Below are 13,342 nucleotides of genomic sequence, written 5' to 3'. Positions count from 1 at the left end.
TTTCAGTTATTGCATTGCTTGTATAACAACATATTGCCTAGTTTAAATTTAATAATAAAAATATAAATAATTATTTGTCAAATAATTTTAAAAGAGGTAAGACTAATTTTGGTTTTAGTTTGGTTTCTACAACCTCTCCCTTCAAAATACTCACTCAAAGCCTTCGAATAAAATATACTTATTACAATTTAACTTTGTATTACTTCTCAATACTAGTATTGACACGTGAAGTTAGAGATGCACTTAACTTATTATGATTATTTTTAACTCCATTAAGAATTTTATTTATCATTATCTTTTTCAAACTGCTTTCTAGTCCTAAACGAGTCAGAGAAACAATAAAAGAAATGCCACTTTTAATGCTCTTTTTCTTAAGTTAAAACGAGATTACATTGCCACATTATTCACTAAAACTCATCAAAAAATAATCTGACATAGAAAAATTTCTTCGTGAAAAAGAAAATCCTCACCTTTATATGATATCTGACGGTCTCTAAATGGACTCCATTTTAGACTTATTTTTCAGATTCCAAAATATCGCTGATGGGAAATCCACGGCTCGTTTGTGTACCCCAGGAGTTCTAATGCTAAGCAAACAAGTACAGCACAAATTTCACGATAAAGTTCAGTTAAATCCAATCAAACAGACCGCTGTAGCCTAAGTAGAGGATCGGAGCAACTGAACATTTAAACGACAGTTCTTAACTGTTGTAGTATCTCATCGACCCATTTCTTCTTCTCGTCCAGGCCAGCAAGGTGTACCAAAAAGTCCCCATCAGAGTAAACTCCTGCAATAGCATGGCAACCATTTTAATCAATCAGTTTCCTGTATGAGTAAGAACTGAGCGGCGGGACTACCGTTCCAAGTAACCAGAGGCGACGAAATAAAGCGATAAAAAGATTTCCAAGAAGGAACCCAAGGATAGGAGTTGAACAGGCACTGCATCTGCGATGTGACAACATGGCTGTCCAATTCCTCCTCAGGAAGGCTGTCAATTAGGTACTTCAGTGCTGCATTATCACCACTCTTGGTTGAGCCAAACTGAATAAAAGATGTTTGATTCCACCAAGAGTCTAAGAAGTCCTCGCTCCATTTTGATTGTCGAATGAAGAAAACTCCTATACAGCAAAACCACAAGAAAGTGAAAAGCCTGCATTATGGATTAAAAAGTCATATACGAAAGGTGGATATGCTATACAGTGTTTGTTTGCCTGTACCTAAAGCTGAATGGAGTGACTAGGAGTTATTTGGCATTCCACAACTACAATTCATTTTTAACCCCCTCCTCCCATAAAGAAGGGCAGAGAACAGCAGCAAGAATACTTTGCACTCTGCTTCCAGCCTTCAGGGTATAATATTCTCTTGTTCCCTTTCTAAATGTGTCATTTGGAGTAGTGTTAGAGCCTGTCACTTGAAATGAGTGTTGAAAATAAGCTACTTGATTGCATTTGGATTTTATCATGTTTATGAAGAGGTTCACGAATTGTTCGAATTGTTACTTTATAACCTAAACAAAGTTCTCAACTATGTGGTAAATGGATCCAGAAAGGTGTAGTGTTTTCCAGAGAATGACTCCTTGGAAGCTAGAAGTAATGGAAACTAAACTCTTTTAGCTTTCCAGCAAGTTATAAATCATATTCAAATTTCCAAGGAGGTTGAAAAGGGTGCTAGTTAAAGCGTCATCCTCGAAGTTGAATATTGAAACTTGTGTTTTTTGGGTTTATCCATATGCACTCAAAGCCCTCATTTATAATTTCTTAAAGGAGTGAAAAATAAAATGGCATCCCTTATTATCAAAACCAATGAAGGGTTACCCATTTGATTTTTCATCAAAAGGGCACCCCAATGCAATCCTAATCCATAATACCCCCATTGAACAAATTTTATAATAGTATAATAAATCTCATCGGTTTTATTCATTTTCCTTGGTTCCCTCTCGTGAGAACCCTTCTTTCCAGAATCTCCCCTCCAAGCTCTATATCCTTGCTTATCCATCGAAGGCGCCTCTCCCACACTATTAATCTCTTTTGGTCATCGGCTAGAAATCATTTGACACTCCATCTTTATTCTCTCGCAAAACACCCCACAAACCTAATGCTTCCTACCTTGTTTGTTGATAAAGAATTTCAGAAGGCTCTCCTCCCACCTCATCAAACTCACCTAATCATCAAGATCCCCATCTTCAATCATCTGACGGATTAAAGCTGTTCAATTTTCATGAAACTATTAAGTTTTTCATGAACCTGTTTAGTTGTATGGAACTGGTTTGACAAAGGTATTATGGAGAAAATATATTATGGTTGAACTAGGGTTGCCCTTTTGATGAAAATCAAAAGGGAACACACTCCAATGATTTTGATAATAAGAGGCACCCCTTCGATTTTTGTCCTTCAAAAAATATGAAGTGTAAGTTGCTTATATATGATGACGGAGAAGGTAAAATTAATTTCGTAAATAAAAGCCATTTCTTTTACTATATTGGAGGATTGGGTAAACTCATGAGAAAAATATTCATCCGACCCTTGTCAATAGATAGAAAAAAAGGCAGCCCACGAAGCTCCTGCCCGTCCGGGGTTCCGGAGAAGAGTCGAACCACATTGGGTATATTGTTCGCACCATTACCCTTGTCATTAGATAGAGATAAATAAGTATGCAATGATTTTAGGTTACAGGAATAGTGTGTTTCAAGACATTTGTGCCATAGGAGTACATCATAACCAAACAATTGTGAAAGAAATTTCATTTAGGGATTGATATCTTAGGGGATTCCTGAAATATAGCAGAACACATCTTCTCCTTAACACCGCCAATACTCTTCCATAAAGATTGTCCTTAAAGTATGCAATGTAATGAAAGAAAAAAATAATCATACTACAGTTCAAATCTATGGTTTATCTGCTAATTGAAAGAATTACACTTTAATCATGTATGCACAAAACAAATTTCAAATCAAACACAAAAGAAGTTCCTTGACCTACAACCATTTGCACCATTTCCCAATCGAACTTTCAGATATTTTTCACATGGATGGAGCTGAGTTATTGAGGTCACAAAACGTACCTAATTGTGCAATAGAGGGCTTTAACTGGGAGGTTGGCATCCAGACCCTTACATGGAAGAAAAGGTAGATGGACGAAAGAAAAAAAAAAGTGTAGATGTGAATAAAAGGAAGAATATTTCTTTTGTTTAATCCACTCATTTACCAATTATCATCAATCCTCTTCTCCATCATGCATAGGAAGCATGGACAAAACTAATTTTGATGCAAAAATGTATTCCTGACCAATTATTATTAGGGTGAAGCTACACTAACTACCTCTTTCCTCATTAATTGGTTGGCTCTCAAAAGTAAACTTTTGCACAACTTTCAGTATTCTTTTAAGTACCCACTCTCAAGATGGACTCCTAAATTCTCTTCCTAATAGTTTGGACAGATGGTGTATGATATTCAACCCTCCACTCAACATAAACTTGAGTCAAAAGCATAAAAATATGGATATCTTTGTTGGATATCCCCTAAACTTTTTTTTTTTTTGAAAAGAGGATATTGAGTGACCATAGCCACTCCTTTTATAAGGTAACTTAGATCATACATGAGACATAGATAGAGCTGTTCTAGAGGTTTGAACAGATCCATCAAATTGAGACATCTATCAATGTTTGGAACAGAAAACATTCCTTACAATTAAAACTAGGTTCTTGTTCTCTAAGGGCATCTCCAATAGTTAGAGTCGTATAATAGCTTTTTTGTAGTCTCCAATGTCACGTTAATGCCACATCAAAAATATAAAAATCTACCACTCTCTCCACAATCAAATAACCTCCCTACGACTTTTTTGTGGACTCTACATTATCAAATCACACATGTTTATTTATTATTTTTTTCATTTAATATCTCTATGTATAATTTTCATCATTAATTACTGGGCCACCTACATTGTTAATTTTGAGAAGAAAGAGCGGCTTTGAAATTTCACCACCGCTCTTAAACTACAAACCTCAAACCTTTCCTCCATAATGGTCAGAGTTTTTTTCTTCAGTTTTTTCATTTCACAAACCTCTTTAACAACCTCTCATTGGAGACGCCCTAATAGTATCCATAAGACGCATCTACACCCTTTGATTTGATTCATTCTAATATATGGGGTCGAAGCCATTCTTGGTTTAAGTACATTGTACTTTTCATTGATAACTACTCCTAAATGGCATGGTGTTTCCTAATGAAAGAGTAAAATTTTCTTTGTATTTTCTTCTTCTATGTCAAGACTGAGAGCCAAATTGGTGGTCTTCTAATGTTTTTTGCAGTGATAATGCTAGAGTATTTCTCTTATTTCTTTTGAGCCATAATATTCTTCACTAAACTTTCTGTCAACATTTGCCATAACAAATCAATGAAACATGGAAGACAATTCACACTTAGTCAACATTGCTCATACATTACTCCTATACACACCCCTTTTTCTTTATATGGAAATGCACTTTTTGTTGCATGTGATCTTACAAATTGGGTGTCATCCTTCACTCTTCGTGACCAAATTTCTTCTATAATTTCTTTTCCCAAGGATGTTATATATTCTCACCCTTTATAGGTATTCAATTTTGCCTACCTTGAACATCTAGGATCTTCTACACAAGATTAAGTTATCTCCATGCTTTGTCAAATGTGTATTTTTTGATTATTTTCGTCTCAAAAAATCTATTACTCCCACTCTCCAGAGTCACATTGTCTTATGTGACTTTTATTAGAGTTGACTTCGATCTTTATCTCTTCAGCCTCTCCATCTAAGTCAATAAAGGATAATGTTCTTATTCTTTTCTCATTGTCACTTCTCATGACTCTTACTATTAAACCCCCATTTTGGACCAGCCTCCTCTGCAGGTGTACAATTGAAGATCAAGACACAAGCATTCTTTAGCACTTTCTAGTGACTCTCTAGCCTTCGAGTCATCTGCCACAGCTGCAGAACATGCTTCTAATTTATATCTTCTTTGTTTCAATGAAGGTACTAAAAAAATGTTATCCTTTACATCAACTTCTATTTTTTTTATCCAGTGTCATTGTCACCTAAATATTATACCTTTTTCCATCTTTAGCTTCATAGTTAGTTCTTAGAAATGTCCTTTAGTATTTTCTTTACCTTCCATGAAAATCTATGGGGAATGCAATTACTCTCCAATTGGCACTGTAGACTAGTTGAAAGCACACCTAATGGCTAAAGCATGGGCTCATATTTATGGTGCAGATTAACTCAACACATTTTCCAAAATGGCTAAGATCACTTTAGTTTGTCTCTTTCTCTCCATGGCAACGGCTTTTCATTGACATCTTCATCAAATCAGCATCAAGAATGTTTCATGGTGATATTACTGAGAAAGTTCTTATATTACTGAGTAACCTTCAGAGTTTATTGCTCAAGGGAGGCTGACCTAGAGTTCAAGGTGAAAAGAAACCATTATATAAGTTGAAGCAAGCTCTAAGGGATTGGCTTGGAAGTTCAAATCGATCTACTCAGTATGGCATGACTCACTTAATATGTTATTGCATTTATCAGGTAGTGTTTCCCTATTGTTTATATGCACGATATTATCATCACTGGTGATGATTTTATTATGATCATATAATTGAGTCTGTCACTACATCAACGTTTTTCCAACTACAAAGGCTTAGGTTGACTCAGTTAATTCCTTGGTATAAAGGTTGATATTAGTTATATCTGTCAACGAAAGTATGTAGTTGATATGTCTGAAAAGTTTGGCATGTTAAGGACAAAATGTATTGACACACTTGCAGATCTTAACACCACAATCTTAACACCACATTAGCACTAGGATAGGAGGAATAACTGTTAAATCCCAGAAAAATATAAAAGTCTTGTAGTAAAACTGAACAACATTAGAGTTATACAACATACCATTACAATTAATGTGATGAATTTCTATAACCTTCACGTCATGAACATTGAGAAGCAACTTTGAATTCTATGGTACCTCAAGAATGTTCCAATAAAAGGTCTCTTGGGTAGATTCCCCTCAAATAAACGATCCACATTATCATGATCTTGCTAATATGATCCTCAAGGACCTCACAAATTTTGTAGTATTAAATAAGTTGAGTTTCCATTATTGTGGACTTAAATGTACATAAATAATACACTTGTCATATTCCATATTGAATAATAATGGATAGTTGAGGGGACTGACTAAGTAATTGGTTTGATTTTTCCCGTAACAGTTTTATGGAATCTTTTATAGGTCCAATAATGATGCTACTGGCAACATCCTCTTCCCCCTTGCAATCTTTTAGAAGATTTTGTTGGACAAGATATTATGGAAATTGCTGAATTGAAATTAAGATTGAACTTCAACTTATCTGTTGAGTGATCTGAGCTGATAATCTCAACTGCGAAGTAGGGAAGAGCCCAGCCCAACCTAGCTGAGTACTCCTGTCAAAAGAGTTGACGTGATGCAATTTCCTTAACACAGATTTGTCCTTCTTCGGTTGTGTTTCGAGGTTAGATGGACGTCCATTTCCCAGGATACAACGACATAATCACATACACAAGTTGTTCGTGGCGAATTGAGAAAATTCCTGATCGTTATCACGGGTAAACCACTGCGAAAATGTGAGAAGATTTTGGGGAAACGGTAGCAAAAAATTATTCAACGGTCCAACATAGTTCAGTGCAAGCTTGGATTTGCACCCATACATACACACATGAAAGAGGATCTCTCCCCATATATTTGTTCATAATTATAATGCTTGTGAAACAATATAAACCAACAACCTTGCCTTGAAACTTCCAATGTGGGACTAAAGTTTCATTGACAATGAAGTCTCCTTCTTCCTTTCCACCTCTTTTTCATTTATATTTGTAACAGATTTATCCCAAGCAAGTAACAAACTATGAAAAAAAATGTTCTCTTATGATACTTAACATTTTTCAAAGTAAATTTCCTCTGCAAACACTAAAACATTTTAGGTTATCTAAAACATACAAGAACGGTCAGTTTCCAATATTAAATTCGTGGCGGCAGAAACAAAGGATACATATATGTTCCTTCCATACCTAAATTGGGAAATCTTGCAAAGTTAAAACTTGAGAGATGGAAGGAAATTTGAAAAAGAAAAAAAAAAGTACCTGAATTTACTCCATTGAAGTCCTTTGTTACCACCAAATCCGGTGATGAGTGGAAGTCTCTGTGACCAATTGCTGCGAGCAGAACATTCTCCTATATATATCCCATAACTATCAAATTTATTTTACATAGAAGTATATTGAAATAATAATTTTGTACCAAAGATAAATTCAAACAGATCTTACCAATGACATATTCGGGTTCGTCACCAATGTGTCCTGTACAGCAAAAAAAAAAAAAAAAAAAAACAAGAACGAAGTAAACGCGTAGTTCAAGAAATGTCTTTGCAAACATTCGCTACAGTGGCTGGAGGCTACTCACAGCGTCGTTCCAGAAGACCCAATCGTAGTGAGGGAGGTGCGCTCGTACTGCCAGTATCTTGCTCCAGTTCGGCGGACGACTACGATCCACCAGATCCCCTGCATCAATGTACCGATACCCCATCTGCGTCGCGTACGCCTGCTTGTTTCCCTGCGTCGCCGCCCTCAACCCTTGGAATGCCTGACGCCGCCGTTGCGGTCCGCCTGCGCCCTCGTCGGAGAGGCTAACCATAGCGATCCGTCGGGACCGGCTCGCCGCGCCTTCAGTGGGGAATCCCGGAGGAAGCGACATGCACTGGCGGCCGAGGGAATTGGCTAGGCGGAGGAGGGCGGCGGTGGCGTGGAGGGAGAGGAGGACGAGGATGAACGCAGCGGTGGCGCCGAGTAGGATGAGGAACCGCATTGGCCGGGTGCGCGATCGGTGCTTAGCCCACCGCGACGGCGGTTTCGGTGCCATCCACAAGCTCCCGCTCCTCCTCACTCCCGACTAGCTGTCACTGAGCACCGCAAGTAGTTTGCTAAAGACAACGAAGGGCAATGACCGACAGCTCCACGATCAGATCAGCCCAAGACGCTACAAGATCAAATGTATCGGTAGGACAGGGAGCACATTTTGTCCCGCTTCCCCAGAACGAATAGTGCGCCACGTTTACGAAATGGCTGTGGTCCCAGGAATAACCTCCTCTTTTGCTGATGCTGACGTTAAAACCGAGAGCGATAGAGAGAGAGAGAGGGAGGAATTCTTTAGTTGCTTTTTATTCATATCATTCGCATCTCACCGGTTTGCAATGGGCTTACTAAACTCGCCAAAAGAGGAAGCACGAAAGCATTCAAATCGAGAAAGAAATGATCAGTTAATGGCGTCGAGAACAGCCCCGCCGATCTCATTCCCATCACCGCCGTTGCACTCTCCACGCTTAGCTCCGCTGCTGTTCCATGTCTCGGCCGCTGCTGCCTTCTTCTTGAACTTGTGCTCTTTCTTCGCCTTCTTGATCTTCCGGCTGGACGAGGACACTGAGGTGCGCGATCGCAGCAGAGAGAGGTGGTGCTCGCAGTAAGAAAGACCGTCGACCGCCGCATTCCTGCATTGCCACCTCTTCCCGTCGCTCCTCCTGCACGTCGTCGCCACCTCGGTCGAGCCCCTCTTCGCCGCCTGATCCCTCTCATCGCTAACAGAAGCGCCACATTCAGCAAAGCAAAAGAAGACTAACCAAAATAGAAAGCCAATAAGGAAGGAGGCTTTGACAGCCAATGTCAAAAAAGAAGCATATCTGATACTTCATCGCTATCGCCTTCCCCGCGTAATCGGCGCTCCCTTCTTCCTGCTTCGACTCCATCAGCTGCTCAACAGATTGCAACAAACATTGCGAAGCAAAAAAAGATAATGCAGGCGGATACCAGATCAATATGTAGGTTCTCAAGACAACAAAGAACGCAGAGCATAAACAGGGATCCAATACCTCGAGCGATGTCGGAAACTTGAGCAAGGAGGAAGGAGGAGGAGGAGACAGCCCAGTGCCCATCATCATCTTGGCGGCTTGCTTCCGTATCCTCATTGCAGTCGATCTCGCTCTCCCTCGAAGTCTCCGAATCGCAACTCTGAGCAAGGAAGATAGGGGTTCCTTGTCGATCTGCTCAGCTAGTCGCCCTAAACCCATCCATTTATAGCAAACCATCTCCGCGAAACGAACTCTCTGCCATTTGCTACCTCAGTTCTTCAGTCACTTTTGCTCGATTAAGCTGGGCCGGGCCTGATCTGTTGACCCGAAAACCATATCAAGCAGGGCATGGACCCGGTTAGAACATTTAAAAAATATAAAAAAATTAAATATATATTAATTTTTAAATTTTTAATTTTTAATTTGTTTTGCAAAAAAAATCGAAAGGCGCCTCAGATTTTACAAATCATCAAAAGACACCTATTTTTTTTCAAAAAAAAATATCAAATGATGTCCTTCCCTCTCCCATAATTTTATTCCAAAATTACCCCTTAACCTAGTGCTATGTTATAAGTTACCGGATAACTTCTACAAAGTGTAACAATTACCATATAACTTCTATAACATGAAGAAGTTACTAGGTAGGTGCTATAATTTATAAAAGCTACCCAGTAGCTGCTACAATATATTAAGAATGATTTTATGATTTAAGATTTATACCGCGTAGAAGCTATCCAGTAGTTATTAAAATATATAGAAGTTATCAAATAGTTGTTGCAATGTATTTAACGTGAGTTTAAAATTTAGGATTTACGATTTAGGATATCTGAACATTATTATATCAAAATATCTTCCACAACTGTTTTAAAATTATTTGGATGAAGTTTAAATAATTTAATAAAATTGATAAATAATATTTTAATATAATAGTATTCATATATCCTAAATTTTAAACTTACACTAAACACGTTATAGCAGTTACTCGGTAGCTTCTATACGTTGTAGCAACTACTGAGTAGTTTTTACATATTGTAACAGCTACTAGGTAATTTCTACACAGTGTAAATCTTAAATCCTAAATACCTCGTGATCCGGTGATAAGGACGGGGGACCCTCGTCGGCGGGGGGTCAACGGCACGTGGAGGTCAAAGGTTAAGATAATCAACCCGGAGACCGGCCGACCGGACGACGCAGGCCTACCGACAGGGCCCCGCGGGCCGATCGGCCGTGAATCCTCCGAACCGAATGAAAGACAACCCGACTAGGGGTCGGGTTTCCGATGCTCAAGGTAAAAAAAGTTTCAAGGGTCGAGCGGGCTGTCCGTTCGGCCGGTACACAAGGCAACACAAGTAGGAGCAGTCTCATCCGAGCATATGACCGATGCAGAAGTGATATGTCTGTCGAGCGGCCGATCCGCTCAGCCCCGGAACAGACAAGGAACGCAAGAGGACAAAAGAGACAGGGGATAACATCATCCTCGAGACATCTACCGCCGACAAGCAGCAGAGTTGGCGGCCGAGCCGTACACAGAATCATACGGTGGAAGCTTCCACCATCACATCCGGGATATGCTCGGACGATTGCGGAATGGCGCCAGAGGTACTTTTCTGACACAGGCTTGTTAAGGTATGTTTGGGGAAGCATGCACATATCGAGAAACGTGCACGCGCTCCCCCGAGGTCCTATATAAAGACCCTAGACGTTGACGAAGGTATGCACACATCTCTACTGTAGCCTCGTTACTTTGCCTCTCTCGTTGCCTGACTTGAGCGTCAGAGGGCCGTCGCCGGGAAACCCCTCCCGGCTCGGTTTCCTTGCAGGTTCGTCGGAGGGCTACACCACCAGTCGGAGACAGCGGAGCATGCCACGTCCCCAGCGTCCGTCGACTCAGCGCTCGGACAGGATCAAATTGGCGTCGTCTGTGGGAACGCACCTGAATCCAAGTCAAGAAGATGGAAGAGGCTGGACGTCAACTTCTGGTAACGCTCTCTCCTGAAGGGCTCGAAGCACTCGTCCAAGTGCGTGCAGCAAAAATCGTGGAGCAGCAGCAGAAAACTCAGGCCGAGCGGGCAGCACAACAAGCGACTTCAGCCTCGGGGGGTCGAGCCCCACCCGAGGACAGGCAAGAGCAGCTCTCAATATGGGGGCAAAATAAGGGGTCGGCCGGCACACAGATGGGAGCGTCGTCCGCCCCGATACCTTTCCATCGGGCTCTGTTCCAGACGCCCTCAGAGATAGCGCAAGCCAATCAAGACAAAGGGTTTTTATCGGACGAAGCACCTGTCCGGGACATCAGAAAAGGAAAGGCGCCCCGATCAGACTCGTCCCCCGAGCGGATCAACCGGGAGTTTTCAGATGTCATTCTTCGCGATCCATTGCCGAAGTACTATGCACCACCAGCGATCGGGGAGTACAACGGGACAACCGACCCAGACGACCACTTGGGTAAGTTCGACAGCACCGCCACTCTGCATCAATACACAGATGGCGTGAAGTGCCGAGTGTTCCTCACCACGCTCTCCGGATCGGCGCATCGATGGTTTCGGAGATTGTCGGACAAATCCATCACAAGTTTCAAGGAATTCCGAACGACGTTCCTCCATCATTTTGCAAGCAGCAGGCGCCACCAGAAGACAAGCGTCAGCCTGTTTGCCATCAAGCAAGGCGCGAGGGAGCCGCTCCGAGCGTACATCCAGCGCTTCAACCAGGTGGTCATGGACATTCCAACGGTCACCTCGGAGACAATGATGAACGCGTTCACGCAAGGACTCGTGGATGGTGACTTCTTCCGATCGCTCATCCGGAAGCCGCCCCGGGACTATGACCACATGTTGCATAAAGCCAACGAATACATCAATGTGGAGGAAGCTCAAGCGACGAGAAGAAAAGAAGCCCAGAGCGACCATCCAGCTCCCGCCGAGCGGAAGCAGCCCATCAGTCACCAACCACCCAGAGGACCACGAGTCGAAGCCACCCGTCCTCATCAGAATACTCGGTCGCACGTCGTCCAGCAAGTCGTGGCTGATCGGCCCAAGCACAAGGGTAAGGTATGGACCCCGATGTTTTGTTCACTCCATCAGTCGGCCACTCACAATACCCGCGACTGTCGGAGCCTGCCCCCCCCATCGTTCATCCTGCGCCGAGGAGTTACCGCCGTCGATCGCCTTCACCAGACCGGCAACATCGACAGCGGAGCCCCGTTCAAAGGACAGAACGGAGATCCCCCGAGCAGCATCATCGTCAGCAGCACGGAACCCACCACCGAGCGTCAAATGAACGGTCTCGACCTTCCGTTCGGGAGGAGGAGAATAGGGACAACGCATCTCGGGAAGAGATCAACATCATCGCCGGGGGCCCGACCGACGGAGATTCTAATAGAGCCAGAAAGGCACACGCAAGGCAGTTGAGGATCCACGCGGTCGGCTGCAGCCAGGAAAGGGCGAGCGGACCCGAGATCAGCTTCGGGCCCAGGGATCTTCAGGGAGTTGAAGTCCCTCACGATGACGCCCTGATCATCCGAGCGGTAATAGCCAATTATACTATTCACCGCATTTTCATTGACACAAGCAGCTCGGTCAACATAATCTTCAAAAAGGCCTTCGACCAACTGCAAATTGACCGAGCTGAACTACTACCGATGACGACCCCCCTCTACGGATTCACGGGGAACGAAGTCTTGCCGGTCGGCCAAGTCCGACTAGCTATCTCGTTGGGCGAGGAGCCGCTCAGAAGGACGAGGACCACCACCTTCATCGTGGTTGATGCTCCCTCTGCCTACAACGTCATCTTGGGGCGACCGGCTCTCAACGAGTTCCAGGCGGTCGTCTCTACCTTCTGCCAGAAGATCAAATTCCCGTGGAAGATCAAGTAGGGAAGGTACGAGGAGACCAGCTAGCCGCTCGAAGATGCTACGTGGAGATGGTCCGAGCCGAAGCCAAGTCCGCTCGGAAAGTGCCGCGGGTCGAGGTACATGCTATTACTGAAAAGTCACCTTCTTTAATTTATGAAGAAAAGGAGGAGGTGCAAATTGACCCTTCCCGACCGGAGGCCACCACCTTCATAGCATCTGATCTGGAGGAGAAGCAGAAGGAGAGGTTTATCAAATGCTTGCGGCAAAACTGCGACGTCTTCGCCTGGTCAACCCATGAGCTGCCTGGGGTCTCGCCGAGCGTAGCGCAACATGAACTTCATGTCCGGCCGGACGCTCGTCCGGTGAAGCAAAGGAAGAGGGACTTCAGCGCGGAGCAAAATGTAATCATCCGGGCGGAGGTAGAGAAGCTCCCGGAGGCCGGCCACATAAGGGAAGTACAATTCCCGAGTTGGCTTGCAAATGTGGTCCTGGTTTCCAAGCCATGCAACAAGTGGAGAGTCTGCATCGACTTCCGAGACATGAACAAGGCGTGCCCGAAGGACTTCTACCCCCTTCCCCGGATCGATCAGCTGGT

At 42.8% G+C, this 13,342-nt stretch overlaps 1 protein-coding gene across 1 annotated transcript; it reads right to left on the bottom strand.

Moving 5' to 3' along the window:
* Positions 1 to 339: 339 nt before the first annotated feature.
* Positions 340 to 8,033, bottom strand: LOC122006160 (probable alpha-1,6-mannosyltransferase MNN10). Its single transcript, XM_042561543.1, has 6 exons — positions 7,460 to 8,033; positions 7,324 to 7,356; positions 7,141 to 7,231; positions 859 to 1,119; positions 707 to 788; positions 340 to 587 (listed from the first exon to the last, which is right to left on the bottom strand). Exons 1-6 carry the CDS (start codon positions 7,913 to 7,915, stop codon positions 494 to 496), a joined length of 1,017 nt encoding a protein of 338 aa, XP_042417477.1. The 5' UTR covers positions 7,916 to 8,033; the 3' UTR covers positions 340 to 493.
* Positions 8,034 to 13,342: the final 5,309 nt, after the last annotated feature.

The sequence above is a fragment of the Zingiber officinale genome, chromosome 7B (assembly GCF_018446385.1).
Source record: "Zingiber officinale cultivar Zhangliang chromosome 7B, Zo_v1.1, whole genome shotgun sequence".
NCBI classification, from domain to species: domain Eukaryota; kingdom Viridiplantae; phylum Streptophyta; class Magnoliopsida; order Zingiberales; family Zingiberaceae; genus Zingiber; species Zingiber officinale.
The sequence above is the reverse complement of the archived record's forward strand: the minus strand, read 5'-3'. Positions and strand labels throughout refer to the sequence as shown.

Excerpts from the sequence above, each read along its gene's own strand:
- LOC122006160 (XM_042561543.1), bottom strand. The coding sequence starts at position 7,915 with ATGGCACCGAAACCGCCGTCGCGGTGGGCTAAGCACCGATCGCGCACC. Across the intron at positions 7,357-7,459 it reads GGGTCTTCTGGAACGACGCT|GACACATTGGTGACGAACCC; the intron begins GTGAGTAGCCTC and ends TTTGCTGTACAG. Across the intron at positions 7,232-7,323 it reads CGAACCCGAATATGTCATTG|GAGAATGTTCTGCTCGCAGC; the intron begins GTAAGATCTGTT and ends GGATATATATAG.